Source organism: Mustela nivalis (assembly GCF_964662115.1).
Source record: "Mustela nivalis genome assembly, chromosome: 20".
NCBI lineage: Eukaryota > Metazoa > Chordata > Mammalia > Carnivora > Mustelidae > Mustela > Mustela nivalis.
In genome coordinates, this window is record NC_139039.1 from 23,942,152 (window position 1) to 23,968,747 (window position 26,596).

The following is a 26,596-nucleotide window of genomic DNA, read 5'->3' on the forward strand; positions in this document are numbered from 1 at the left end:
AGCAATTAAGTACCCATCAAAGTTAGTGACGGGACTAAGATTCAAATCCAGAACCTCTGACCAGCACTGGGCCACTCCCGCTGGGGATCAGACAGTCTCTGCAGACGAGCCCTCACCTAAACCACATGGAGCTTGTGCAGAAATCCGACCTGGCCTGTGACTCTGCTGTCCCCCAACCTCCGCCAACAAAACCAATCCTCCAATTTAAAAAGCAGTTATGTTAATAAGTTACCATCTTCGCACCTAGTTACAGTTCGTTACTTATAGACGTTAAAACAGTACACAGTGCAGTGTCTAAACAATTTTTACGGAGATGTTTCAGCTCCTTTTTCAGCAGGTTAGTCACTTTGTAAAGTTAACAGTTCCTGTAGGAAAAGAGACCTGAAGTTAGAGAATATACACTATGATAGTTTTTTCTTGGTTTGTTTTGTTTTTAAAGATTTTATTTTTAAGTAATCTCTACACCCAACTTGAGGCTCAAACTCACATACTCTAGATCAAAGTCCCACGCTCCACTGACTGAGCCAGCCAGGTGACCCTTAATATATATACACATATGTATTTATTTTTTAAATTTTTATTTATTGTTTTTTTTTCTTTAAAGTAAGCTCTATGCCCAAATGTGGGCCTTGAACTTATGACTCCGAGATCAGGAGTTGCACGCTTCACTGACTGATGTAGGCACCCATGAATACACACTACGTTAAAACAAAGCAAAACACAGAGGTGGCTGAGTGACTGAGAGGTTAGGAGAGATCGCAGAGGGACATAATTTTAGGGGTAACTCCAACTAGCACTCATAACATCCCACCCCCCCATAGGACTGAGCCCCTGGTGGAAGTTCACCTAAAGCTGAATGTCTTGATTACTATTTCATGCACATTTCACTTTGGTCTGAACTAGAGATTGAACAGAGACTACAGATAAACAAGTTACTGAACACTCCTTGGAGACACATAATAGCATCATTCACAAACCACGAAAAGCGCTGTAAGTTAACACTGCCTACTCTCACCCAGCTTGGACTTTTCAGAAGGGGCATTCTTCAGCTGTATCTCACAATCTGTTCTCCGCAAAGACACTTCCCAGGCATACCTGCTCATCGTAGGCCTCGTTGACAAAAGTCTCACTGTTCATTAGATTCTCCTCTTCTTGGGCATTGTCTTTATGGAGGGTCGAATTTCTTGATGCTGCTGCACTATTTCTAAGAATCAAAAAAAAAAAAAAACAGAGTCAAAAGAGTTGTTCCTTGAGGTTGAAGCTGGGATGAGTCAATAGTTGGGAAGGGCTGGCTCATCCCCTATCAAAGGCTATCGTTATGGGGACTATGTTGTTTTGTCTTTAGAACCAATCAAATGACCCAGAATGGGTGATACTTGAGTCAATTATGATTTGTTAATAGGCATTCACTCAACTTCCAAAAGAATACAGCTTCTCAATTGGGGGACTCTACTAATTGGGGTCAAGCAGAACAGAATCCAAGGACAAGTTAGTGGTTAGTGGATATTGGAGGCAGGTGCGCTAAGAAAGCAGATTCATGTGGTTAAAAAGACCTGTGGTGACCATCAAAACCCCACGGGTAGCATTTCAGTCAGTCTTAACATTAGTAATCTGTTAACCAGGGTTCCCTTGGGCAAAGATACACCATTTCTCTCTCCTGGCCTTTTCTTTAGTCTGTGAGTGCTGGACAGAGACATAACTTCCTTATCTCTGTATTTCTTGATAGATAGGCTGCTTAATGTCCCTTCCAGCATATAAGTGAACCCTAACAAGCACATGTGATCTAATCAGTGTCTTCAGTCTGTGGTCTTTGTTATAGCAGCCCCGGCGAACTAACCCATCCCTGCTTTTTTTTTTTTTTTTTTTTTACGTGAACCAACTGGGAGCCATGTTGAAATCTGAATTCCTGACTCATTCAGTATGTCTGGGTTTTCTTCTTCTTCTTCTTTTTTAAGATTTTATTTATTTATCTGATAGACAGAGATCACAAGTAGGCAGAGAAGCACGCAGAGAGAGAGAGAGAGGAAGGGAAGCAGACTCCCATCTGAGCAGAAAGCCCGATGCGGGGCTCGATCCCAGGACCCTGGGATCATGACCTCAGCTGAAGGCAGAGGCTTTAACCCGCTGAGCCACCCAGGTGCCCCCATCCCTGCCTTTTTTCTCCAGCCATTGGCATGAACTCGGCCTTGTTGGCAAAGAACCTCATCACTTCATCCCTGAGATTGTGCCTCTGGGGCTGAGGCAGATTCTAGCTGCATGAATGCCTCCCCCCCCCTTACAATATCATTTGCCTCAGGTCCCAAAGAGGTGACCTCTGTTGTCTCTCCAGGTCATCTAACAAGTGAGGGCTGCCTCATCCCCCGAGATCCTTCCTCAGAGGATAAATTCTTAGGGAAGGAGCCACACCTCTAACCCCGTGAGTCCTATAAGCCTTCTTTGGAATGAACTCTCCCATGAGGACATTTGAGAGCTGCTCACCTTTTGAATTTGTGTTCTCTTCTGAGACAGACAAGTGCTCCCAGAGCAACTAGTGCAACTGCTAAGACAATGGTTAAGCTGAGGGTGATGTAGCCAGGGGCAGGTCCACGTGCTGGCTCTTCACAGAACTCTCCGCCATATTCCACCGGACAGCGGCACTTTCTCAGCGGGCCTACCATTGTACAGATTCCCCTTCCGCTACAGAAATCTGTGCTACAGGGCAAATGTTTTGCTCTCTGTAAGTTCTTGGGCTGGACAAGTTCGCCTTTTTCCTTGGTTTCTGAGTTCTTGCTTTCTCTAGCAGAAACTGGAGGGATTAGTGTTTTTCTGACAGGGTAACTCATCCCCTCTGGACCCGGATATCTAGCCTTGGTGGACTTGGGAGCTTGGAAAGGTAGGGAAGCTTCTGGAGTCAACCTTTTTCCAGCCTCTGCATTTTTAGATGTTGGTGTTGAATGGGTTTTATCTGGATACGTACCTACAAAAACAGGTGTGAGTGTGGGTATATACACATATTTGTCAGAAAGGATTTCAGAAGAAGAATTCTAGAACACTTAACCAGGTAAGTTTGAATCTGTGAAGTCATCAAATCATTACCATTACCTTTTGGCCAACCAAAAAACAATTAAAAACATATAAAAAACTGCATATCCTAAGGCACTTAAACTGTTTGGTTCCAGGACTAGTATATCATACCAATCTATTTTTAAAGGATGGTATGCCCAGTTTTAGTCAAGGCAGATTTCCTCAATTACAAAAAGGTTTTATTCTATAAAGAATAGTATGGTAGATCTAAGTGGTAAATATCTAGAAAGATTTTTAAGATATATGTTTATCTGTAAATACAATTTTTTTTTTTTTTTTTTGGTCCAAGTGAACTGTTGGTTTTGCAAGATCTGCAAACTGCAAAACTTGGACCAGATTTGGTGGCAGTAGTGGGCAGGAGGGAGTAGGCAACAGGGTATTTCTAACACCAATCTGAAAGTCAGGTTTGCCTGTAAGGCATTTCACCTTATCCTCCATCATTGTTGGCACAAACATCGTTCCGTGTACAAATCAGCATGAGATACTTGTTGAGGAGTGGAGCCAATTCCTGGTCGTCAGGTTGAGAGCAAGTGAAGGAACGTTAGGCTTCTGGTGTAGTTCTCAAACCAGATGGGGAAGACAATCCATTTCTTGCTCACTGACCTGCCTCCTAGAGTCGCTGTAAAGTGAGGTTTTTGAGAAAACCGCCCTCATTCGTGAGACCATAGAATCAACTCTGGGAATCAAAATCTATTAACTTTTCTATTTAAGATTGAAATTGCAAGGTCAGTAAGAACTCTTCACTCTAAGATTCCTTTTCCAGTTTGTTCTCATACTAGTTAGGACAAGTTTCAGTGCTGAGCCCACTGTTGCTTCAGCTCTACAGCTGCCATGACTTGGCTACCACTGGAGTGCTGTAGAATTTGAGCTTAGCGGCCACCACAGAATTAGCTACCATAGTTGCTCAGCCGACTGGACATGACAACACCTTTCCATGAAGGTCGTATTTGGCAGTAAGATTTCTGTAACAACCATCTACTAGCTAGAGTTTAAGAAGTAACCTGACAATGGTATGTACTCACATGGTAACTTTAGTCACACACTCTTGTATTCCGTAACACTTTGAGGCAGAAAGTGCTACTTCCACATTAAAAGGGGGTACCCAAACTAAGGTTAAATCATTTACCTCACCTCCTCCTGGACCAGCTCACAATGTGATCCATTTAAATGGACAGAATCAGATGTAGTTAAATAGTGTTCTTTCAGACAGCATACAAACTGTTGAGCCCTATGGAGCCCATCGCCCATACTAAAACTTTCCAGAAGGCGTCCAACTGCCCATAGTTAGAAGTTTTACATTGTTCAGTTTAAAAGCGCCAGTGATAAAAGGCAGTGATTGAGATGATAAAACCTTCAGGGATACTATAGAATTAGATATTAAGAATTAGGTTGAGATATTAAGGATTATTTTATTAAATATCCAAAGTATGTCACATATGGTGATGAACAGTGGGGTCCTAGATAGGAATTACTCACAGCGCATCTCATCAGATCCATCCAGACAGTCAGCACGACCATCACAAACTTGCTCCGGGGAAATGCACTCCTGACCATCCTCACAGGCCTGGGACGGCTCAGAGCACGGGACAGCTTCAACACATTTGCTTTCGTTAGCCAAGAAGTGCCCACTGGGGCATTTACAAGTCGCTCCTTCAGGGTTTGGTAGACACATATGGCTGCACCCTCCGTTGTCTTTGGAGCAGCTGTTACTACCTGTGGACCACCCCCCCCATAAACCACTTTGATTTAGATGGTTTCATAAGGGTCTTCTGCCAACATTCTACAAATACACTATCAGATGTTATAGGACCCAGATGTTTTTTCCAGAGTGGACAGCTTTTCAGTTTAACTCTGCTTGGCCAACCAGGTGCCAAGTGATCAGTGATTCTTCACCATGAATCACACTGGAGAATTCTAAGAAGGTTCTCTCTGCAAAGCCAAGACTTCAGAAGTTTAAGCTTGACTAACATTAGTTTATAGAGTTTAGCTTTCCAGAACAAAGCAATGGAGTAGCGTTCGCTTAAGACCAATGTAGTCAACATCCCTGGTAGTGGTAGGTGTGGTAAACCATTTGAGCTCACATTGTTGGTGTTCCTCTCGCCTAGGAAAAGACTGTATCTATGACTACTTTAACTAAGCCCTTCATCGCTCCACTCAAACACTGGAGAAAATCAACTGAGCACCCCCAAGTTGGACTTTCAAGGATGAGTCAACATCACAAGCAGATACACATGACAACAAGTAGAACAAAGATGAGTTCTAGTGCAGAGTTAAAGATAATTTCAATTATACCACAGTTGTAATTCCACCTACAAGAGAACATAAAATCATACTAAACTCGAGCCCAATATATATACTACTATTTTGTCTCCTAGAAAAGTAACGGGACTAGTTTTATACCAGAACTATACTATATATAACTGCATGAAGACAAGAGAGCTATGCAGATCTATGAGAACTTGCCAGAGAAGTAACTTAGTGGGAAACACAAAGCCATTTCAAGGAGATACTGCAGGGCAGAGGATCCCCTTCAAAGGGAAATTCAACAGGCTTCTGTGTTCTCATTGCTGCAAAGTTGCTTACCCTGTTGACTAAGTTTACTGTAAACTTTTAAATCCACAATCTTCTGGTCTATTTGGAACCACTGGTCTTCTGAAAGTTCTGCCTTGCCGTACCAAACTTTAGTGATTTGTGCTGAAACAAAAGCCAGTGAACAATCATTAAGAAAAGCAAATTTTAAATTCTTGTGAGAGAAGCAAATTTTAATTTTAAGACAACTTCTTGTGCAAAGATAATTGCTCACTGTGAAAACCGTCACCCATCTGCATAAACTCTAGTTGAATAACAAGAGTTTTACAGAAGAGACATGTGTTTTTCTAAATTTTTTTTTTTCTGGAAAGAAATTTCAAGACAGATAAAAATAGTTCTATGCTTTCCTCCAGAATAAACTCAAGTGTAAGTTATGTTGAGCATTCATATACGTCCAGAAATACAAAGATAGATAATTAGGATATGAGACACTTAAATGTAGTCCATGCAAATGATGGGTAATGATTTTAAACATTGTTCTAGAACATATCTGAAAATGGCTTTCTGCAATAAGTGTCACCAGTGGATCTCAAAGGAGATCCTTTGAGATCAAGAGAGCAAAGGTCTCATCACATAGCTAATAAATTATCACCTCTGGAGGGTAAGATCTATCCAACCTGTTTTTGCGATTGTAACATGACCAGCCCAACTGGTTAATGGACCAGCATTTGGAAACACTAAAGAGATAGATTTTAAATAGAGTTTTCCAGTTTAACCAAATCTAGACTCTAGCCAGAAACAACATACTAGAACACTGTTGTTTAGGAAAAACTGCTTTAAATACCAGTAATACCCTGCAAGGACAGAATATTCTGTAGTTCACCTCGTACTTTCCTGTGTATGAGTCAAGTGAGAAACATACTCATTTTATAGGCAAGGTATTCTAGCTACTAACTGACTGAGCAGTCATCTGATTCCAATTCCTGGCCCAGTTCTCTCTGTACTATATCAGAAGGCCCTCAAAAGTCGAGAGCCTCAGATCAAAGCCAGCAATGTCAGGCAGAACAGAATTAAGCATCTTCACATATAAAGAATGACCGAGTAAGTCAAAGCTTCCCCAAGTCATAGAATCCCTGTTACACATACATGTTCAATTAGGGAAGTTGCTAAATTAATCCTTCCAGAAGAAAGACTTTGCCAAAGATCAGTGCGAGACATTGGCAGATTTGCTTTAGAGACCCAGGAATAGATTCAGATCACAAAGACAATCAGACATTGAATAAGACATACCATCCTCAGTTGTCACCCAGAACATCACGCCTTGGCCAATGGTAAAGAGGGTAAGGCCCTCAATGCCTCTGCGGTCTACTCTGTACCCAGAGCCATCTTGTTGAATACTCTCTATGAGGCCTCGCCCTGCAGAGAAAGACTCGGTTCATCTCACGTAGCCCGCCCAGCTCCACTCCATCCTGCAGCTCTTTGCGTCTTGTCTTGCCTCCCACCAGGAGGGCACTGTCCACCCTGCATTTTCTGAAGGACAGTTCTTCAATTACTCTACTCTAACAGTGATACACCAAAGATTGGCTCACGCACATTGGTTAAGTTCTCGATTTTATGCCTTCACAAAGGGACAACTGCGTGACTCTGTGGGCTTACGTCCTACTCAGAATGGGTTTGTCTGGAGGATGGTGCAGAATACGTAAACTCAGGCCTAAAACTGTTTGGAGTCATGGCTGAAGAGCAGAAAGCAGAACATCACTCTTTCTCTCTGGCTGAAGTCCTTCAGGCAGGGTGTTAGGGTGTGTTATAATTGCTTACCAGTATCAGCCCAGTAAACTCGGGTTCCCGAATCCGAGAAGGTCAGGCCCGCAGGGACCTGGGATTTCTGCCACAGCACCTTCCTCCTGCGGCCATCCATGGAGGCACATTCAATGCTGGACCCGCGCCTGCCGTCGTCCTGGGCACCCAGGTCCACAAAGCACATGACTGCAGAGGGCGGGTGGAGCACAACCGAGGCTGGCTGGTAGAGATTTTCACGGACCAGCACAGTGGGATACTGGCCTTTTGAGGAAGCCACGTTGATGTGAGGATTCTCACTGTCAATCCAATATATGTTTCCACTCAACCAGTCCACAGCAAGGTCAGTCACTGTTCCCTCCACAGTTAGGATTTTCCTCCAAGAGAGTTTTCCAGATTCTTTGAGCCTCAGTAGCCTGATATCACCATTATCCAACTCTGAAAGGTAGAGAGCCTTTTCCTGGACTATGTAATCCAGGGATGCAAGCTGGTTCGCATTGGTAAAGGGAAGTATCCTATGTTCTGGTAAAGCTGGTTGTCCTAGTAAAGCTTCTAGATTTTTCAGATAAATCTATGGGAAAAAAATTAGGTGGATGGTACCAGCTGAATCTAGTGTAATTCTCCGTCTTGATTTGCAATAATGTCACAATATTGAGAATCTAGGGAAATCTGAACTTATCATCTAAAAACAGATAGTCATTATTTCTTTTCCTTCCTGGAGCTTTAAGCATTTAAATGTCCTTGAATCCACGTGTTTCAAAAAGCGACCCTTTTGTTAAATGTCCTCCCCTTTATTTGGTAAATGTTTGAGCTATAATTGACATACAACATTTGTCTAAGTTTACCAGGTTTGTCTAGTTTACTAAGTTTTTCGAAGGTGTACAATGTGTTGCTTGGATACATTTGTATATGAAAGACCCTCCCCTTTAAATGAGTCTCTGCTATTGATATCTTACTGAAACTGAAGTCAACCCTCCGTCCCAACATTTGTCCTTTTAAAGTGCCCAAGTTGTAAATGTGGTAGAAGTTATTAGAAATAACTTATTTGTTGGTGTCTCCTAGGACTTAAGAAAAGTTCCCCTGTAACTTGTACTTCCCCCTCACCAGGCTAAAACCCAGCTGAGCTGCTGGGACTAGAATTACTCTATATCATCAGCAAGATGCCTGGACAACTATGCCAGACACACCACACTCTCAGAGCCCTACCCTGTGTGCTGGTATACTAGTTCTCAAGGAGTGTCCGCATTTCATAGCCACTTCATTTTTGGTCGTGATAGCTCCCAGGACACAGTGAATACTAAAATTTAAGTTGTATGTGCAGAATATTCCAAGGGAAAGTGGGGCTGGCTGGTTTGGTCAGTAGACTATAAAACTCTTGATCTTAGGGTCGTGAGTTTGAACCCTACATTGGTTGTAGAGATTACTTAAAAAATAAAAATAATTTACAAAAGAGTATTCCAAGGACCAGGACCCCTACTATTACAACTGTTGCCTGGAGAATTCGAATTAGTCAGTCTGAAACAGACCACGACCCAGGCACAGACATGTGAGTGAGGCTGCAGACCAGTACCTGCATGATAGCTGTGGGCAACGCGAGGAACAGAAATGCAGAATCCTCGAGCGGAACGCAGGTGGTGCCACCGTCCGCAAGCAGGAGGCCAACTGGACAATGACAGCTTGCCTTGGATCGCGGGCTCAGAAGGCACAAGTGAGAACAGCGGGCGTCCAGACAGGGATTAGGAGCCTTGGGCTGGAGTACTTCGTGCATTATCTGTAAGAGAGTAGCTGGATGTCACCGGGCCTTGTTGAATCCTCACAAACAGCAAGTGAATAACCCTTGCTTTTTAATCATGATAGAAGGAGGTCACTACAGTCTGTACTTGGGAAGGTCATATAGGTAGCCTTTTTGGGGAGAACTGGGGGATTTTTTTTTTAATATTTTATTTATGTATTTGACAGAGAAAGACACAGCGAGAGAGGGAACACAAGCAGGGGGAGTGGGAAAGGGAGAAGCAGGCTTCCCGCTGAGCAGGGAGGCCAATGTGGGGCTCGATCCCAACACCCTGGGATCATGACCTGAGCCGAAGGCAGATGCTTAAGGGCTGACACTTAAGGGTGCCCCTAGGGGAATATATCTGAAGAGTACACTGGAGACCTTGAGTCCATGAGGCTGCTGGGAACGTTTGATGAGAACAGCCCTGCTCTTGCCTGTTGTCTTCTTCACGCGCTGTACTGTTCTCGTCTTCATGTCAGACCAGAAGACTTCATCTTCAAACACAGCGACCGAAAAGGGGCTCCTGATTTGTGTTAGCTGCAACATCTAAAATGGGGGTGATGAGGTTTCTGGGAGGAGTTTTATACAAAGCATGAGACATCTCACACAGCCTGATACCAAGGAATACTTACGCTAACACCAGTACCATCCAGATTAGCAGAGCCAATACAGTGAAACTGGTCATCAGACCAGAATATCTTCCAGCTCAACCGGTCGAGAGCTATGCTGGTTGGCCAGCCGAGACCTTGACTGATGAGGACTTTCCTGCCGCTACCGTCCATCCCTGCTTGTTCTATTTGAGGTTCTCCTCCGATTTCAGACCAGTACATTAACCTGTGTGGACAAAAGTCAGCTGTAAAGTGTTACTTCACAGACAATATCAATACATTCCTTGAAACGCTGATTTCTAGCCCAATTATTTTTTCCTCAAAATTGGTCTATGCCGTAAGTGAAACTGTGAAGTAAAAGAGAGTTTCCCTGGAAATCTTAGGGTGCACATTCGTCATCACGTGGGGATAAAATATCATGATGGTTATAAGCAGCCAAGGAACATAGTAGCTCCTGGACCTGGAAAATAGGGAACCTGTCTTTTTCTCCTGGGCTGGAGAGCAGGCTGACTCTATGGGAAAGGTGTACCTCGGACTTCACTGGTCACAGTCAAGGCCAATAGACGCCTCAGTAACTATTGCCAGTTTCCTGACGACCATGGTAACAGATTCCTGGTAGAAGGTATTGAAAAGGGGATAGAGGGTACCCAGTCCGGATCACCTTCCAGTCCTAAGTTTTGCTCCATCTTGCTCTTACATTTAGGACACGCATGGCCACCGCAATGACGGCTGGGCTCTGACAGTTAGAAAATGTTGTTTCCAAGTTTCTGGACTTCTCCAGAGAGAAAGGACTCTGGATGGAAGAACCTTGATTCACCCTCACACGCAATTATTTTCCCCACTACTACCAAGCCCATTCATGTAAATTAAACACTTCTCTTGGGTGCCTGGGTGGCTCATTCAGTTAGGCATCTGACTTTTGATTTCAGCTCAGGTCATGATCCCCAGGTCCTGGGATCGAGCCCCATGTCGGGCTCTGCACTCTGTGGGGAGTCTGCTTGAGGATTCTCTCTCTGCCCTTCTCCTGCTTGCCCTTTCTCTCTCTCTCCCTCTCGCAAATAAATAAATAAATCTTGAAAAATAAATAAATAAACACCATCCCTAATTCCATTCTTTTTCCTCCTGCCATTTAAAGCCATAAAAAAAATATACCTCTGAAGGGAGAATTATGTTCACAGAAGAAAGTTTAGGTGAGCCACCAAGTGCAAACACCTATACCAAACTTCACTGAAATAAAGAACTTTTATCAGAATATGTATGGTTGACCCACATCACCATAAGATTTAAAGTCAAGTCAGATATGTTTTTTAGTCCTTCTGTGTTGAGTGAACAGCTCCAAAGTAGAACTAAAGAGGAATAATGCACTTGAGCAACTTGACTGGCATTCTGAACCCTGGACTCACCCATTTAGCGGATCTAAAGCCAAAGACCGTGGCTGAGCCAAGTCATCGCCCAGGACAATCGTGTGCTCGCATCTTCCTCTCCACACAGCCGTCAGCTGAATGGCCAAAATCTGGCCTGCCGCCCCATCCACCCAGTAGAGGTTCCTCCCAATCCAGTCGACCGCCACACATTCTGACTTCATCCCTGAAGAGAGAGTGGAAACCATGCTGCATGTGAATCCAGGCTGAGTCACGGTTCTTGCTAGGTTTCAGATTTAGGCATCAGACTCGAAAACCATGTTAAGTCATCCTACAACTGGTGCACGCGTCTCCATCAGAGCAATTTCTATTTGCAGAGGAGGACGACCATTAGAAATAGAGGCCACTGGCTGACTCGCATGGTCTACTGAGGTGACAAAGCAGCTTTCCATCTCTAGCCCACTAGCAGGCCTCGGTCCCTTTTAGTGGAGAAGATTTCACTGAATCAACGTTTAGACTGTTAACGACCATTTCATTCTGCGTGCTATATGTAGTTCGTAAGGGCAGGATGAAGCCTGCATGGGACATACCCTTCACCACGGTCCCTTTCATCTTTGTGTCCATACTAATCCACTTAATGCTTTCTGCACCAGGATCTATCCAGAAGACCTTCTGCCCCACTAAGTCATAGTCAATGGAGAAGATCATCACATTCTTGTCCACAGTTGTCAGAATGTCCTCCTTCAAGCTCCTCAAGCCGTAGAGGAGAAGGTTGAACTGAATCGCCACCAGCAGGATGGGTTCGGTACCTGCCAGATAAGAACTGCGTTCAGCGTGTGGCCTTATGGAGCCTGAACGCTGAGCTCAGCACTGGCTAAGGAACCAGAAAGCAAAGTAGCCTTTGCCTTCTCGCTGCCAGGGCTGGGGGTAGCCCGGTAGTTCACCCCTCGATGTGCTGCTTCTGCTAATACCCACCATTTAAAGATACTTAGAATAAAGTCATGATTAGCATAAACTAGGAAAAAAGACATTTCTAACTAAGTATTTAGGCTCGGGTGGGCAGGAAAGAAGGGCTTGTCAAGACTTTTGACACTTATTTTAACTTGAGGTAAGGCTGACCTGTGGCTAGAGGGACCCGAGCCGTCATCACGACAGCTTATCTGTAGACACCTTCCTAGATCTAATTCCATCTGAAATACTGCATTTAAAAAGGGGATCTGGAAAATGTTCTAGGCTTGCTCGGCAGGCACAAGCAGGCAGGAGCGTTTAAGACTTGAGAAAGAAGGTCTGCCTTTGTATTCCTGGAGAGTCAGGACTTGGAAGTTCCTGACCCAGGGCTCAGGAGACATCAAGGTTCCGGCTTACCTGCTGCTTTACAGGTGTGGCCATCAGGCTCCAGTGAGTAGCCAGGGTGACAGGTACAGCGGTAGGAGCCCTGGGTGTTGACACAGGTCTGACTGCAAGGCTGACCACCTGGCTTCTGGCACTCGTCCACATCCTTGCAGACCTGGCCACTGCTCCCCAGCTCGAAGCCTTGCTCACAAGCACATACCTGAAGGGATTTCAAGAACATTGAGACTTCCTAAAGACACTGACACATAACCCTGATGAAAACACCTGACTTTGCTATTAAAAGCACATGGTGATGTACTTGATTTCAGCAGCTCGAAATGAAAAGTTCTGAAAACCAATTTTGCTTTAAATTGTCATTCTTTCAGTCTTATCAATGCCACTGCACACCTCACACCCTTGCTACCACAGTGGGTCCTGAGTTAATGTAGGGGTCCAAGTTCAGGCCAGGACACCGAGAATCCCAGCAGAACCAGTAAGAGGCATAGAGACTGAACTGAATGGGCTGCCTGCCAAGGGAGAGGTTACCATGATCAAACATCAGAACACTATATTCTTCTACTTGCCCATCAGAGTCAAGGTCACGATGTTCAGTCAGTTGATAATGTTAGACCAGAACATGGGCAGTCCTCGATTTAAGGGCAGATCACATTCCAAATACACATATGGAAGACAAGTCCATAAAAACATCAGGCTTAGTCCCAAATGTCGCCCCAAGCTTAGAGCTACAGAGTTACACCCACAGCAGAGTTTCTGGAGACTGGGTGGTCACGTTCTAGGAGACACGACCCAGGGGAGGAACCTGACAGGACTCCACAAGAGCCAGGAGGGGCTCAGCGGACACGAGAGGACAGGTCAGGAGAGCTCAGCCACGGAAGACGGAGGGTTTCACGAGCAGTAAGGACCGACCGACGAGTTCCCCCCATCCCTAGACTCAGTTTACGGCCACCGGCAAGCAGTAGCGGCGTGAACTCACAGGCCCGTGCGGGGACCGGTAGCAGGCGTGGGAACACCGCGCCCCGCTGCATGCTGACGACAGGCACATTCCACCTTCATCGGAGCCGTCCGCACAGTCCTCCTTCCCGTCACACAGCAGGCGGAGGTCGAGGCAGCCGAGGGAGCGGCACTGGAACTCAGAGCTCGGGCACTTCTCGGGGCGGCCTCGAGAGGATGATTATCTACTGTTACAGCATCTGTTCCCTGCCGCCCTGAACACCCCTTCCACGGCAAGGATGTGCAATCAAGACACCCCCGTCCTGTCAGGGCCAGTGGCACCTGCCGGCTGAGCTGGCTTCTCGTGCCAAGAGGAAGCAAGCAGCCGGTGCCCCCGGAAGCCCCTCCCTCAGGGGGAGCCCGCACACTTACACCCAGCCTCGTCGCTGCCGTCCTCACAATCTCTCTGCCCGTCACAGCGCCACACGTCAGGCACGCATTGGTCTCCGCCGGCACAGGACCACTGCCTGGAGCCACAGCGAAGCTTCTCGGGTTCACAGTCCTGAGCGGACAGTAACTCAGTCAGCAGCGAAACCAGCACTCAGAGCCCAGGATGGGGTTCTTGGAGGGAGAAAGAGCCTGGCTTACAAGATAATGCTCGAGTCCCTTTTGCAAGGGGGCCAGAGAAGCCCCAAGACTCAGAAAAACATTTTCAGCAGGTATTTAAGGGAAGAGGTGTAGGTAAAGCGAACCTGGCCATGAAGAGAAAAGAAAGGTCTTATTTTGTCCAATTGGGGCATCTTCATATAAGAAATCTAAGAATAAGGACGCCTGGGTGGCTCAGTGGGTTAAGCCTCTACCTTCAGCTCAGGTCATGTTGTCAGGGTCCTGGGATCGAGCCCCGAATTGGGCTCTCTGCTCAGCAGGGAGCTTGCTTCCCCCTCTCCCTCTGCCTGCCTCTCTGCCTACTTGTGATCTCTCTTGCTCTCTGCCAAATAAATAAACAAAATCTTTCAAAAAAAAAAAAAAAAGAAGAAGAAGAAGAAGAAGAAGAAAGAAAGAAAGAAAAGAAATCTAGGAATAAGAATGATAAGAATGTGCTCTAGAAACTTTTCTTTAGAATTCCTTTGCCATTTGGGGTCACCTGGGTGGCTCAGCTGGTGAAGCGTCTCCCTTCAGCTCAGATCCTGATCTCAGGGTCCTGGGACCAAGGCCCGCTTCATGCTCCCTGCTCAGTGGCGAGTCTGCTTCTCCCTCTGCCTCTCCCTTTTCCCCTGCTCTCGCTCTCAAATAAATAAATAAAATCTTTAAGAAAAAAAAAAAGAAGAATTATTCCTTTGCCATTTCCAAAACCACCCCTAGCCCATTGACATTCTGGCCTCCCTTGCACCTCCCCTGACGTGGACACTGTGCTTGGGGGCAGCACATGCTAGAGAAGGGGAGGGGACACCTGTCCCCCTGCTAACAGCCCTGAACTTTTACAGGCATTCTCACCCCCTCAGGCGCCATGGGGCCTATCTCCTACCCATTTGACAGATGAGAAAGTAGAACATGAGGGAGTAAGTGTTTTCTTTGGGTCAAACGCAAGCAGCAGGATTCAAGCCAGACTGCACCTCCCACAACGTGGCAGGGTCGTGGCTGCTCAGTGACGGGGAGGCAGAGCTTTGGAGCAGGTCTCTGGGGGGACATTTATACCAGAGCCATGAAGACCCAACACTTGCAAACCTGCAATAAAAAGTCACTTAAACATTTGCCTTTTGACAAGAGATCTTCTCACTCCAGACACCCTGATGTCATGATGAGTGGCTCTCTGGGCAGGAGGGATGAGAAGCCTTCCTTCTCTGTTCTTGGGTTTTCTCACACTTTCCACGGGAAGACACATGATCCGGCTGTGAGGGGAAATCGGTTTTTCTGGAGAAGGGTGCCCTCCCTACCTTCTCATCCATCCCGTCTTCACAGTCAAAGTCACGGTCACAGAGCCACGCCACGGGCACACACTCTCCGCTGCCCCGGCACTTCACCTCCCCCGACGGACACCGCAGCGGCCAGGCCACAGAGCAGCCGTCCTCATCCGAGTGGTCCAGGCAGTCTCGGTTCCCGTCGCAGCGCAGAAAGTGCGAGATGCATTGGCCGTTCTCGCACTGAAATTCAAAGGCGCTGCACTTCACCTGAACTAGAAAACAAGGCTTTGGGTAAGAAGTCAGCCAGATGTGGAAGCCATTTGAGGGCACGTGGAGGATTTGAAGACTTTCCAGTTTTCTGCTGTCACCTGGGGAACTAAACCGCAGCCCTCGAGGTGGTTAAATAGTCTTAGGATAGAGAAGTCCTACTAAATAGCCCAGAAGAACCCTGTCTCGGAGAATGAGGGCTGGGGGACAGGCAGGGGGCACACATGGAAGGACACTGGGAGAGCTGAGGAGTAGGACTCCTCTCTGGGACCTTACTGTCATCCATGAGGAGAGAAAGTCTCTCATGACATCCAACATACCCTACATGTTATGTTCTTGGGCTCAGTTCCTACAGATAGAAGTTGCTTGACTTGGCTCAAGAAAAAAGCTTAGGTCCTATGCAAAACCATAAATATGCATTGAAAAGGAAATTATACCCAGTGTTCCTTCCTGCCTCTCCTGATGTTCTTCTCATAAACCCAACTGCACGGATACTGTCCAGCTACTCCATGGCCTCTGCATTCAAATCTGTCATGATACCTCACCCAGCTTCCTCTTCTTCCCATTTCAATTCTCCAAATTCTCTCTCCTACCCTATTCCCACAATGTGATTAAGGGCCTTGAAACAGGCCACCGGGAAGACTAAAAAGAAAGATGGCGTATCCTAACGAAAAGAGGGGAAAGCAATCACACCTAAAGATAAGGATGGCCGACCACACGAGAAGACCTAGGATCAAAATTAAAATCTTCAAGATGGTCGATTCTTGCTCAAGAAACATTGCAAAGAGTAGACTAGTTTTCCACTAATGGGAATCTTGTCACAAAGAGAGAAGTGTTGTACCACGATCTCCAACATCCAACTCAGATCCTTTCATCCAGTCTGCTAACTTTGTGGTAAGTACTGTCCCTCTTCGCTATTTGCAGATTCTTTATTTACACATTCACCTACTTGCCAAAATTCATACCCCCACCCTCAAATCCATGCTCCCACGCTTTCATGGTCATCTGAAGATACGCCTACACAAAGCAGAAAAACACTTGTGTCCCCTAGCACGCGTTTCCAGCTGAGGTGGAACAAGGCGACGCTCTGCCTTCTAGCTTCTGTCCTCACACTGGAAACAAGTGTCCTTTCCAAAGTCTCTTTAGAGCCATAGTTCCCACATGTTTGTACTCTGGGGGAATTCTGCTGTTGAAAAGCTCCCCCCAAGGGCAGAGCGGAAATGTGGTCTGGCGCTCCTAGTGCGAGACGTCGAGAGCCGCCTCGCGGAGCAAACGCTGTGTCAAGCTTTGTTGGGGCAGGTGTTATCGTGCTGGGGTCGCGGCTTCAGTGTCAATGAGCTGACAATGTGCATATCAAGTAGTCTCTAAACAGCCTGCACTAAAGTAAGGTTTTATGTTGGTCAGTCGACCCAAGTACTGTCACGAGAGAGTCTCAGAAATGTTGCCCTGTGTCTCTTCTATGGGCAGTGATGTGGGGTCTGTGCATTCGGGGTCGGTGGCAACCTCGTAGAACACAAGGTCCCCGACGTGAGCTGCACGGCACTTACCGCATCCTTGTTCATCGCTCCTGTCAGAACAGTCGGGGTGGCCGTCACACAGCCAGCTCTTGGGGACACAGCGAGTCGCGTTGTCACAACGCAGAGAACAATCTTCAGTGGGCTTCCAGCAGCCCAGCTCGTCAGACCCATCGGAGCACTGCTGAGCCCCATCACAGCGGAAGGTCTCCTCAATGCACTGGTTTCCGTTCAGACACCGGAAGATCCCTACGACGGGAAGGACCGGGGGTTTGCACCGTCTGCTCAGTCCTACTGAAGGCTGAAAGTTAGATGAACGCCCCCTCACTCTGGGGCTTAAGGGGTAGACTACATCCTATCTGATCAAGCTCTATAGCTTATCTAATCCCTAAGCAAGCTTTAATAAAGTGCTCAGGTCAGTTAAATTAACCAGCTGAACGAGGCTGTTTCAGTAATAAGGACTCCTATTGGTTTGGGTACTTAAACAACTTACAGAAAATCACTGCCAAATCTGTTCTAAGTGGTCCATTCTGGTCGGCTTATGGCTCAGCCTTTATAAAGGCAAACCCTGGAACACTTAAGCAAATTTAAGGAGGCAAGGAAGCAATAGTTAAAAATTACACCCGGTAAAACGTCCAACTTAACGTGATAAAACGGACACTGGCAGCATCCGTATTCTGACAGACTAGGACCTTTAGCTACGACACTTTACCGAGGGGAGGCAAGGGTACTTGTGATCAACGCTGGTCACTCCTACCATGTGGCATTCCTCCTGACACAGAGACAGACCTGGTCTGCTGCAGAACCGGGCACAGTCCCCTTCGTCCGAGCTGTCCTGACAGTCCGGCTTGCCATCGCAGAGGTACTCCCGAGAAACGCATTCCTCCCCGTTCCGACAGGGGACAGAAGACGGGGTACAGAGCAATGGGGGTGCAAGAGGAAGCGCGGAAGGACCATCTGCGGCCACCCCTTCAAGCTCAGGATCTGCAATAAACAGTGGCATCGGCAAGGCTGGCCCTGGGCTCCGGGCACCGGAGACTTGCTTCTGCGGCCCCCTCCTCCCAGAGCCAGGTTGGGGCCCGGCAGCTACGTGTGCCTCCCTCGTAAGAAGAAAACAGTGAAATGGCCTCAAAGCCTAGATCCTTCGGTCAGACGTGATCCATTGGCCCATCATCATCTAACGGCTTTACATTTGGGCAAATCGTTTTCTCCTTCACGCCTAATAACTTCTTCTCCTGCCTGATACTAACTGCTAGGATTGAAAAATAAAATTTCGGGCACCTGGGGGGCTCAGTTTTTAAGCCTCAGTCTGCTTTTGGCTCAGGTCATGATCCCGGGATCTTAGGACTGGGGCCCCCATAGGGCTCCCTGCTTGGTAAGAAGCCTGCTTCTCCCTCTCCCACTCCCCCTATTTGGGTTCCCTCTCTCACTGTGTCTCTCTCTGTCAAATAAATAAAATCTTAAAAAAAAAAAATCAAGTTTCTGTAGACAGGGCCTGGTTCTGGTTCACTCCCTGCTACAGCCCTATAACCAAGCCGCAGCCGCCCACCCCACCTCCTGTGATAGGATTTCGGCTTTGTCTGCCTCAAGGTCCAGAAACTAACTTTTTGGCTCTGGGCCAAAGGCTTATGTGAAGAGGGAAAAAGCAGCCATCAGCAGGGTAATCTGAACTATCGGAGCAGCTCCAACAGCCAGGAGAACCTGCCCCCATGTCCACAGCCCCTGGATGGTTCCTCAAAGGGTCCTCTGCAAGATGCTGCTGCTGGGGGAAGGGGGTAACTTGGTAAAATCTGTTCGGGAAAGTGCTTCTGAACAAATTAAATGGATCTCTTTACCTCCAGATGAAGAGGTTTAAGATGCTAACATATGAGAGGACTCCCCAAAGGGGTTATGGTGGGCAAACTTGTGGAAGTTTTGCTGGGGGTCATGTCAATGTAGCAACTTTGAGAAACATGTGTGTGTGTGTGTGACTCTTAATCCTCCAGGATAAGGCCGAGTGAGGGGGAAGGCCTGTGGCACTGTGAGTACCGACAACAGCCAATACAAAGACCCCCCCCCCACCAGGATTTTACCCTCCGCAAACACACAGACCAGAGGCAAAGAAAGTGATTTCAAAGAAGAACCCCACAGAGGAAGACTCGCCTGGGACTTGTTGGTTTTCAGCCAGGATGATCAGGGTCCTCACATATGGCTCTTTGGACAAGGTGAAGGGCTCCAGTGTCCTCCTGTCCCACAGCAGGAGGGCTCCCCTGTGCACGGTCACCAGGTAGGGCTCGTGAGCCGCAAGAATGCCGTCACTCCAGATCTTGTTCAAAGCGTATGTTCTGTTTTTTAGGAGACTCAGACTTTGCAAACCTAAGGAAGAGTCAAGTGCTTATAGGCTGGCGGAGAGTAACCTGTGTTGGGGTGGGGGGTAGGGACAGACGCATGGGTAGCCCTTGATTGAGAGTCAACGAGCCCCATTGAAAAGCCCAGACTCTTCCTATTGAGTTTTGTAGGTTTTAGTTTTGCAGTTAAAGATAGTCCCGGAAAGTGTTTAAAGCTCTAGGAACTGGAGATCTGCCACCTGTGAGCGTCAGGCAAGCCCTATCCTATCTTCAGGCAGCATGCAAACACACTCAGTTGCCCCCACGAAGCCACCAGCCCTCGGGGGCAGCTCCTGGTGGAGAAGACGGTCGGAGCCGGCAGCCAGGCAGAAGTTGTATCTGGGACCCAGCGGACCGAGCACCTCTGCTTCATTTGCAAGGCAGGTTTGGGTTTGTTACGTCTGCTCATGAAGGCAGAGACCCATTCCGAACCCAAAGCGACTAAGCATGTTAGCTCTGCAGTTTTCTGCCTTTCAAGTCAAAAATCTAGACCTACCAAGGAAACTAAGTCTGAGCTGAGGGACGCGTGCCCAAGCCGTAACTATGAGAACCTAATTCAAGCCCAGGTCTAGCTAGTTCTCGGAATGAGCTCATTCCTCACGCAGTAACGAGCCTTACCACCACCGCTCCCCGGCTTCTACCAACCACTGCTCTGCGTGGCACTTACCTGACCCTTTGGCCGTCCAGAGGATGCTAGACGCGCCGAGGTCCAAGGTCATGTGGGTGTCTGCCGTCCAGGTGCCCGTCCAGACTTGCCGTCTGGTTTTGCCATCGAGGGTCATACTTTGCAAGTGCTTCCCACTCTCCACCCAGTAGAGCACTCTCTCTGGCCAGTCGAGAAGAAGATGCAGTATAATGCGGCCTGTTGTGTAGAGGGTCCAGGTGTCTGGGCCAGGGAGTCCAGTCTTCTGGATAGCACGTCGGTCACATGGCAGCCAGTACAAGTTCCCCGTGGATATGTCCACCTTTGCTGAGCAGACTGTGAGGGCGGGAAAGGAACTCCCATTAGGACATTCAAATACATTCGTGCACGCCCTTAACGTTTTGGAAGGGAGACACTCAGAGGGATGCGAAGCCTGGTCCCTAACGAGCCCACATACCTCGTTCACATGAGGAGTCCCATCAGACCTACTCTGGTTCTAGGCCCTTATCTGTCATACGAGCTCATGTGATCCTCACAACCTGCTGGTAAGAGAGACAGCCACTGCCTTTTAAGAGTTGTATATCTAAGCTGCAACACTTATGTTTGAACGCAGACATGCAACTCTGCTTTCACCTCCCTCTTCGTCGGTTACGTAGGACAATCAATCAATTACATGCCAAGTGCCTGGAACTGAAATGGCTACGGGAAGGCAGAGCCTGGGGGAAGTGTCACCACAGCAGTGGTATGGAAGGTCACCCGTAGAGTGGGCGGGGAGTGAGGAGACCTAGAGCTTGAGGACAGAGATAGGACAGGGACCAAGTATATAAAAGCCACAAAGTGGTAGCTTTTAAGCATAACAGATGTGGGCACTAGCCCACCAAGCACTCCCTACTCCCATTCTGCCCACTAGACCCACGTAAGTGGATCTCAGCTAGGCAGTACCTACCCTAGGGTGAGTACAGCTTTAAAGTTAAGAGCAGTATTGGGCTGGAAGTCAGACTGCCATTTTTGAAGCACATTCCAAGATAAGGTGTCAGCTAATTACTGTGGCTCAGTTCCTGCAAATGTGTGATAGGGACAGGGCTTCTCCCAGTTTTGAGGATTCGAGTCGGTACCTATGAAAAGCATAGGAGAGCATCTGTTCTTTGCACAAGTTTGGAATGGCCAGTTGTTGAATTCAGGAACACCGCAAGCTTGCTGTCCAATATAGTCATTTTTAAAATTAAATCACATCAACTTAACTGCACTTGAAACAAAAATACTCTGGTCCTTGCATTCCTGCACTTTGCTACTCCACGCTCCTTCCAAACTCTGTGATAAGTCACCTTACATTGTGAGCCTGAAACCTGCCACTGTGGGAGTATTTTCCACCAGAGGCATTGGCAAACCCTCCAAATCAGGGCTTGATTTGTTTTCAGTTTCATTTTCTAGACCAGGAACTGACAAAGAATGGCCCTGGGGCCAATTCCAACCTTTGGCGTGTTTTTGTAAATTCCAGGGGAACACACCATGGTCCCTAACGCACATACGGTGGTCGGCTCCTTTGCAGACAGAACAGCACAGTGCCCGACCAGCCTGAAATAGTTGCTGTCTGGCCTTTTATAGAAGGAGGCTGACAACCCTGGTCTGGACTTACGTGGCAGAGGAAAGTGTTCATATTGCCAATTAAACTTACATGCGTCACACCTATGCCCACGACATTTTAGAGACCACAGAAGTTGGGAAAACATTTTCCTAGATTTTGAAAACTATTTTCCAAATCCACAAATCAGTCCCTTTGGTCAATAAAGTAATTTCAATTAGTCTTCACTGCTACACTTCCCACTAGTTTACAGAAGCAACTGTCAAATTACGTTAGAGTAGGACTGTATTTGCTCTGATGGCAGCGACTCTGTGCCAAATTGGATCGCAGTCGAGCATTTATTCATAGTTGGATTTTGTTAAATTCTGATTGAACTGCAGCTATAAACTGCTTTTTTTATTCTGAATTCTTGGATCTGTAACCAATCTGAAAATCATGTACCTACATGAAATTTACAACAAAGAATGTTGTATAGTTTGTTATTTGTAAATTGTGCTACAACATTTATATAGGCAAACCTATATAATGCATCTATGTGCACATTCCCCACGCCCCCACCACCTCACAGAGCTGGGTCTTAGTAGAACACTCTGTGGTGTGCCGGAATGTTTCAGAACTCCAAGGTTGGTGCGCCTGGGTGGCTTAGTCGTGAAGCATCTGCCTTTGGCTCAGGTCATGATCCCAGGGTCCTGGAATGAGCCCCGCTCTGGGCTCCCTGCTCAGCGGGAAGCCTGCTTTTCTCTCTCCCACTCTCCCTGCTTGTGTTCCTCCTCTCACTCTCTCTCTGTCAAATAAATAAATAAAAGCTTTAAAAAAAAAAAAAAGAGCTCAAATGTTAACTACGAGGGAGACTGACAAACAGATGAGGCACGAAGCTGGGCGTGGGTAGCAGAAGGGAGAAGCCTGTACACACAGGGTTCCTGAGTTCTAGTTCTTCCCACTTCCTGGCTGTGAGGATGGGAGGTTTTACTATTCCCCGTGTTTTCACGTGGAGGAACTTGCACAGAGTTGTCCCCCACATTCCTTAAGTCACCCCAGGAAAGAAGGGACTTAAGGCCGGCCAGTTAGTAAGAGACTAGCCACACCCAGATCAACTTCTCTCTTCTCCTATGGGCTCTGCCTTCTGCACAGAAGACACGTTCTGTCTGGTATTAGCTTTAACTGGTGCTGTTTGCACGGTTGCCAGGGCCACAGAAGGTTCTTTGAGCAATTCTATACAGGTTTCTTTAGGCACTCTTGCCTAAAACAGAATTCTGGAGCCCTCCCATTTTTTTGTTTTTCCTAAAGTAATCTCCTCTGTATTCCCTAGCCTACATTTTTCAATGAGGACAAGATTCACTCATTCAAGAGAAAACACTGGGGCACCTGAATGAGAGCCAGTTAAGCATCTGACTCATGATTTTGGCTGGGGTCGTGATCTCAGGGTCAACAGATCAAGCCCCACATTGGGCTCGACACTCAGTATGAGTGTGTTTAAGCATCTTTCTCCCTCTGGCCCTCCCCACCATGTGCTCTCTTTCCCATTCTCAAATAAATCTTCTAAAAAAGAGAGAGAGAGAGAGAGACAACACTGATATTAGCACGCTCTGATGCAAGGGGAAGCTGAAAGCTGCATGCTCACCGGGGTCGTAAGGAGACCCTGGGCTCTGCAAACAGGTCCCCGTAGGTAGTAACCAGCCTGATCCCCGCTCTGAAGGGTCTGCCTGGCTTTGTCATGCTTTCACTCACTTTGTAGGAAGAAACGCACCTGTGTGGCGTTTACACCTCCAACACTTCTGACACCAGATGTGGGGGGTCCCGGGGGGTTCCCCATACCAAGCAATTCTGCAACACTAGCCGAATACCCTACAACCCAGTGCTGACCCTGTCCTCCTGGAGTTGGCATCAAAGCCCACAGGTTAAGGGCTCTGTGCCAAGACTGCCCCTGCTTCTGAAGCCAGTCACAAGTCTCGGGTCCCACCAGCACTCTGAGCCACTGGCTCTAAATCAGGGTTCCCACAACCTCCTTGGGTTTGGTAATCTGCTGCTCACAGAACTGAGGGAAACAAATTTATTGGTTTATTTCGTAAGAGATACAGATGAACGGCTGGACAAAGAGAGCCACAGAGCCACATCCAAAGGGCCCGGAAGTAGGAGCTTCTGTTCCCGTGGAGATGGGCTGCACCACCCTCCCGGCACACAGACGTGTTCACCAACCCGGAAGCTCTACTGAAGCCCCCGCTTTGGGGATTTCATGGCAGCTTCATTACATAGGCGTGATGGATCCCCGATTCCATTTCCAGCCCCTAGCCCCTCTACCCTCTCCAGAGAACAGGAAGTGGAGCTGAAAGTTCTAAGCTTCCAGTTACGGCTTGATCTTTCTGGTAAACAGCTTCCCAGGGTTGGTGGTAAGGTTTTTAAATTTTTCTGACCTTAAGTCTGGGTAATGTAGAAATGGACCTTAAATTCAATGCTACATTGCACTGCAGACTCCGCCAAACTTGGCTCATTCTAACTAAGCTCTTCCTATGACCTCAAAAATTCCAAACAGCTTAGGGGAGGGAGCTCTGTGTCTGGTGCATTCACTCAGGAAGTTACGAAGGTCTTAAGAACTCTGTGCTAGTAAGCAGGGGACAGAGACATATATATTTTCTTTTATTTCAGAGCCACGTACCACAGGGATTCCACATTCCACACTAGAAGCCAGCTCAAATGAAACTGCCAGTCCCTTACAAACCCTCAATGTGATCATTGTAACACAGAACCCTACTAGCTAAGATTAGCCAGTGGAGTGAAAGTGGCATTTTAATTAGTGGGGAGAAATAGGAAGAAATTCAAGATCACGACTTTCCTCAGACAGCCACCAGTTGTGTTTCAAGAATGCGGTCCATTCCACTCTTTCCTGAAAGTTCTCTGGGGCAGGTACCGGAAGTTCCTAGGTGCCAGGCGTTGTGCTTGCCCACAGGACTCAGCAGAACCTACTGCTCAGAAGCGTGTTGGAGGAACATGCATTTCAATATGGCGCTTCCTGTAGTAAAGCCTATCATTGGTGCTTAGAGTAACAGGGGCCCAGATATTCAGAAATCAAATTGCTCACCCTAGAGCTCTAGCCCCAGATCTCTTTTACAAGGTAGATGTTTGCCTTTAGGTAGAGTACACAGCGCTAAGGATGGGCCGTGCCATTCAGCAGTGTGAGAGAGGAGAGAAAGGATCTATTGCCACATTAAGAAAATATCTCTCTAGTTGTCTCAGAAATCTGCATTGCAAACGACTTCTAAATTAGTGCAAGAAAAATCTGCAATGCAAAACTGAAATATTTAAGGTCTATTTCTATCCTACCCAAACTTAAGGCCAGAAAAATAGAATTTCAAAAAACTTACTACTGACCCTAGGATTTCCCAAATCACAGTAGTCTTTTAACAGCCTGTATTCCTCTTAAAAATATAAGGTTAAGTCAGACAGTCCATGTTTAAATTACCTTAAAACCATCCTTTGGCATTAAGGTTGATTCAGATCAGGTAAGGTTTTTTTGTTGTTTTTTGGGTATGGGTTTTGTTTTTGTTTTGTTTTGTTTTTGTTTTGTTTTGTTTTGTTTTAGTTAATTTTAAAGCCAGGAAATAAAGGGGAAAAATCCAAAATAGCCATCCAGCTTACCTGTGTGCTCTGTCCAAATCTCTTGCTTTTCTCCTGAATAGCCAGCTGAGCAGAACAGCTGTCCCCCGGCATTTGTCCAGTAGACGAGGTTTCTTTTCCAGTCAATATCCAGTAAATAGATGTTTCTCGAATGCTCTTGAACTAGGGTTCTCTCTATAGCAGTTCCCATAAAACCAACTTTCAACAAGTAGAGACGTTTGCCAGACGAAAATACTATCTTTAACTCTACCAAGAGAAATGAGAGATTTACCATTTGGCCATTTGTCAGATAAGCCCCCTGCTCCCTTCTTGAGTAAACTCTCCAGCTGAGGAACACGTAGAAAGGGGTCTTAGCAAGTTCGCTTCTGAGGCATGAATACAGCACGAAAGCCTGAGCCTCCTTGGAGAAGGGAGTCATTTGGGCAAATGAAGTATTGCTCTGCTTTCCCAAATCACTAAAACTTTCAAATTTCTGCTGGAAGGTTAACAGAGAGCCACAAGGATTAGGGCTGGGCAGTGCCCCATCTGTTTCATTCATGCCCTCAAACCCTTGCTCATGGTGCACAAGTCTCAGTAGAAAGAATTTTAAATTCGATTGCCTATTTAAAGAAAAGTTACTCGGGTATTTAGCTGTATATGTAATGTTCAAGATACAATTTTTAAAATTTTTTAAAAGATTTATTAATTTATTTGAGAGAGGAAGAGCGCATGAGCAGGGGGAGGGGTAGAGGGAGAAGCAAACCCCCGGCTGAGCAGGGAGCCTGACACAGGGCTGGATCCCAGGACCCCAGGATCATGACCTGAGCCGAAGGCAGATGCTGAACTCACTGAGCCACCCAGGTGCCCCTCAAGATACAAGTCAAAGTGAAGTCCTGAGTTCGGCACAACAGCGTATTACGTGCACCGTGATCGCATCAGGCATCTACCCCTGAGAATTATGTTTTTTAAAGGTGGTTAGAGCATGAAGATATTTATATCTTTATCCTTCTTAAAACCTGAGTGTTCTTTAGCAAAAAAGTAATGTGGGAGGCACCTGAGTGGCTCAGTTGGTTAAGCTTTAAACTCTCAGTTTCAGTTCAGGTTATAATCTCAGGATTGTAAGATCAAGCCCTGCACTGGGTTCCGCACTCAGAGGGCTCTGCTTGAGATTCTCTCTCTCTCTCCTTTTACCCCTCCTCTCACTTCTGTACCTCTGTGCACGCGCTCTCTCTAAAATAAATAAATAAAATCTTTCCCCCAAAAAAGTAATTTGGATAGAGATGTTCAAAGGAGCTTGTAGGCCTTAATATTTCAAAG

General features: G+C 46.7%; 1 protein-coding gene across 1 annotated transcript in view; it reads right to left on the bottom strand.

Moving 5' to 3' along the window:
• Positions 1-655: 655 nt before the first annotated feature.
• The window catches only part of LOC309855313 (low-density lipoprotein receptor-related protein 2-like), a 39,644-nt gene continuing 13,703 nt past the window's right edge, over positions 656-26,596 (bottom strand). The window contains exons 13-34 of the mRNA XM_082715480.1: positions 25,322-25,546; positions 20,131-20,442; positions 19,170-19,452; positions 17,887-18,197; positions 17,131-17,346; positions 15,350-15,588; positions 14,560-14,720; positions 14,064-14,112; positions 13,848-13,977; positions 13,459-13,643; positions 12,498-12,684; positions 11,723-11,941; positions 11,175-11,358; positions 9,796-9,997; positions 9,545-9,709; positions 8,960-9,160; positions 7,411-7,960; positions 6,883-7,008; positions 5,647-5,757; positions 4,540-4,776; positions 2,479-2,956; positions 656-1,204 (exon numbers count right to left, since the gene is read on the bottom strand). Coding sequence (XP_082571606.1) covers positions 1,057-1,204; positions 2,479-2,956; positions 4,540-4,776; positions 5,647-5,757; positions 6,883-7,008; positions 7,411-7,960; positions 8,960-9,160; positions 9,545-9,709; positions 9,796-9,997; positions 11,175-11,358; positions 11,723-11,941; positions 12,498-12,684; positions 13,459-13,643; positions 13,848-13,977; positions 14,064-14,112; positions 14,560-14,720; positions 15,350-15,588; positions 17,131-17,346; positions 17,887-18,197; positions 19,170-19,452; positions 20,131-20,442; positions 25,322-25,546 — 4,919 coding nt within the window. The 3' untranslated portion in view covers positions 656-1,056. The remainder of the gene's footprint in view (positions 1,205-2,478; positions 2,957-4,539; positions 4,777-5,646; positions 5,758-6,882; positions 7,009-7,410; positions 7,961-8,959; positions 9,161-9,544; positions 9,710-9,795; positions 9,998-11,174; positions 11,359-11,722; positions 11,942-12,497; positions 12,685-13,458; positions 13,644-13,847; positions 13,978-14,063; positions 14,113-14,559; positions 14,721-15,349; positions 15,589-17,130; positions 17,347-17,886; positions 18,198-19,169; positions 19,453-20,130; positions 20,443-25,321; positions 25,547-26,596) is intronic.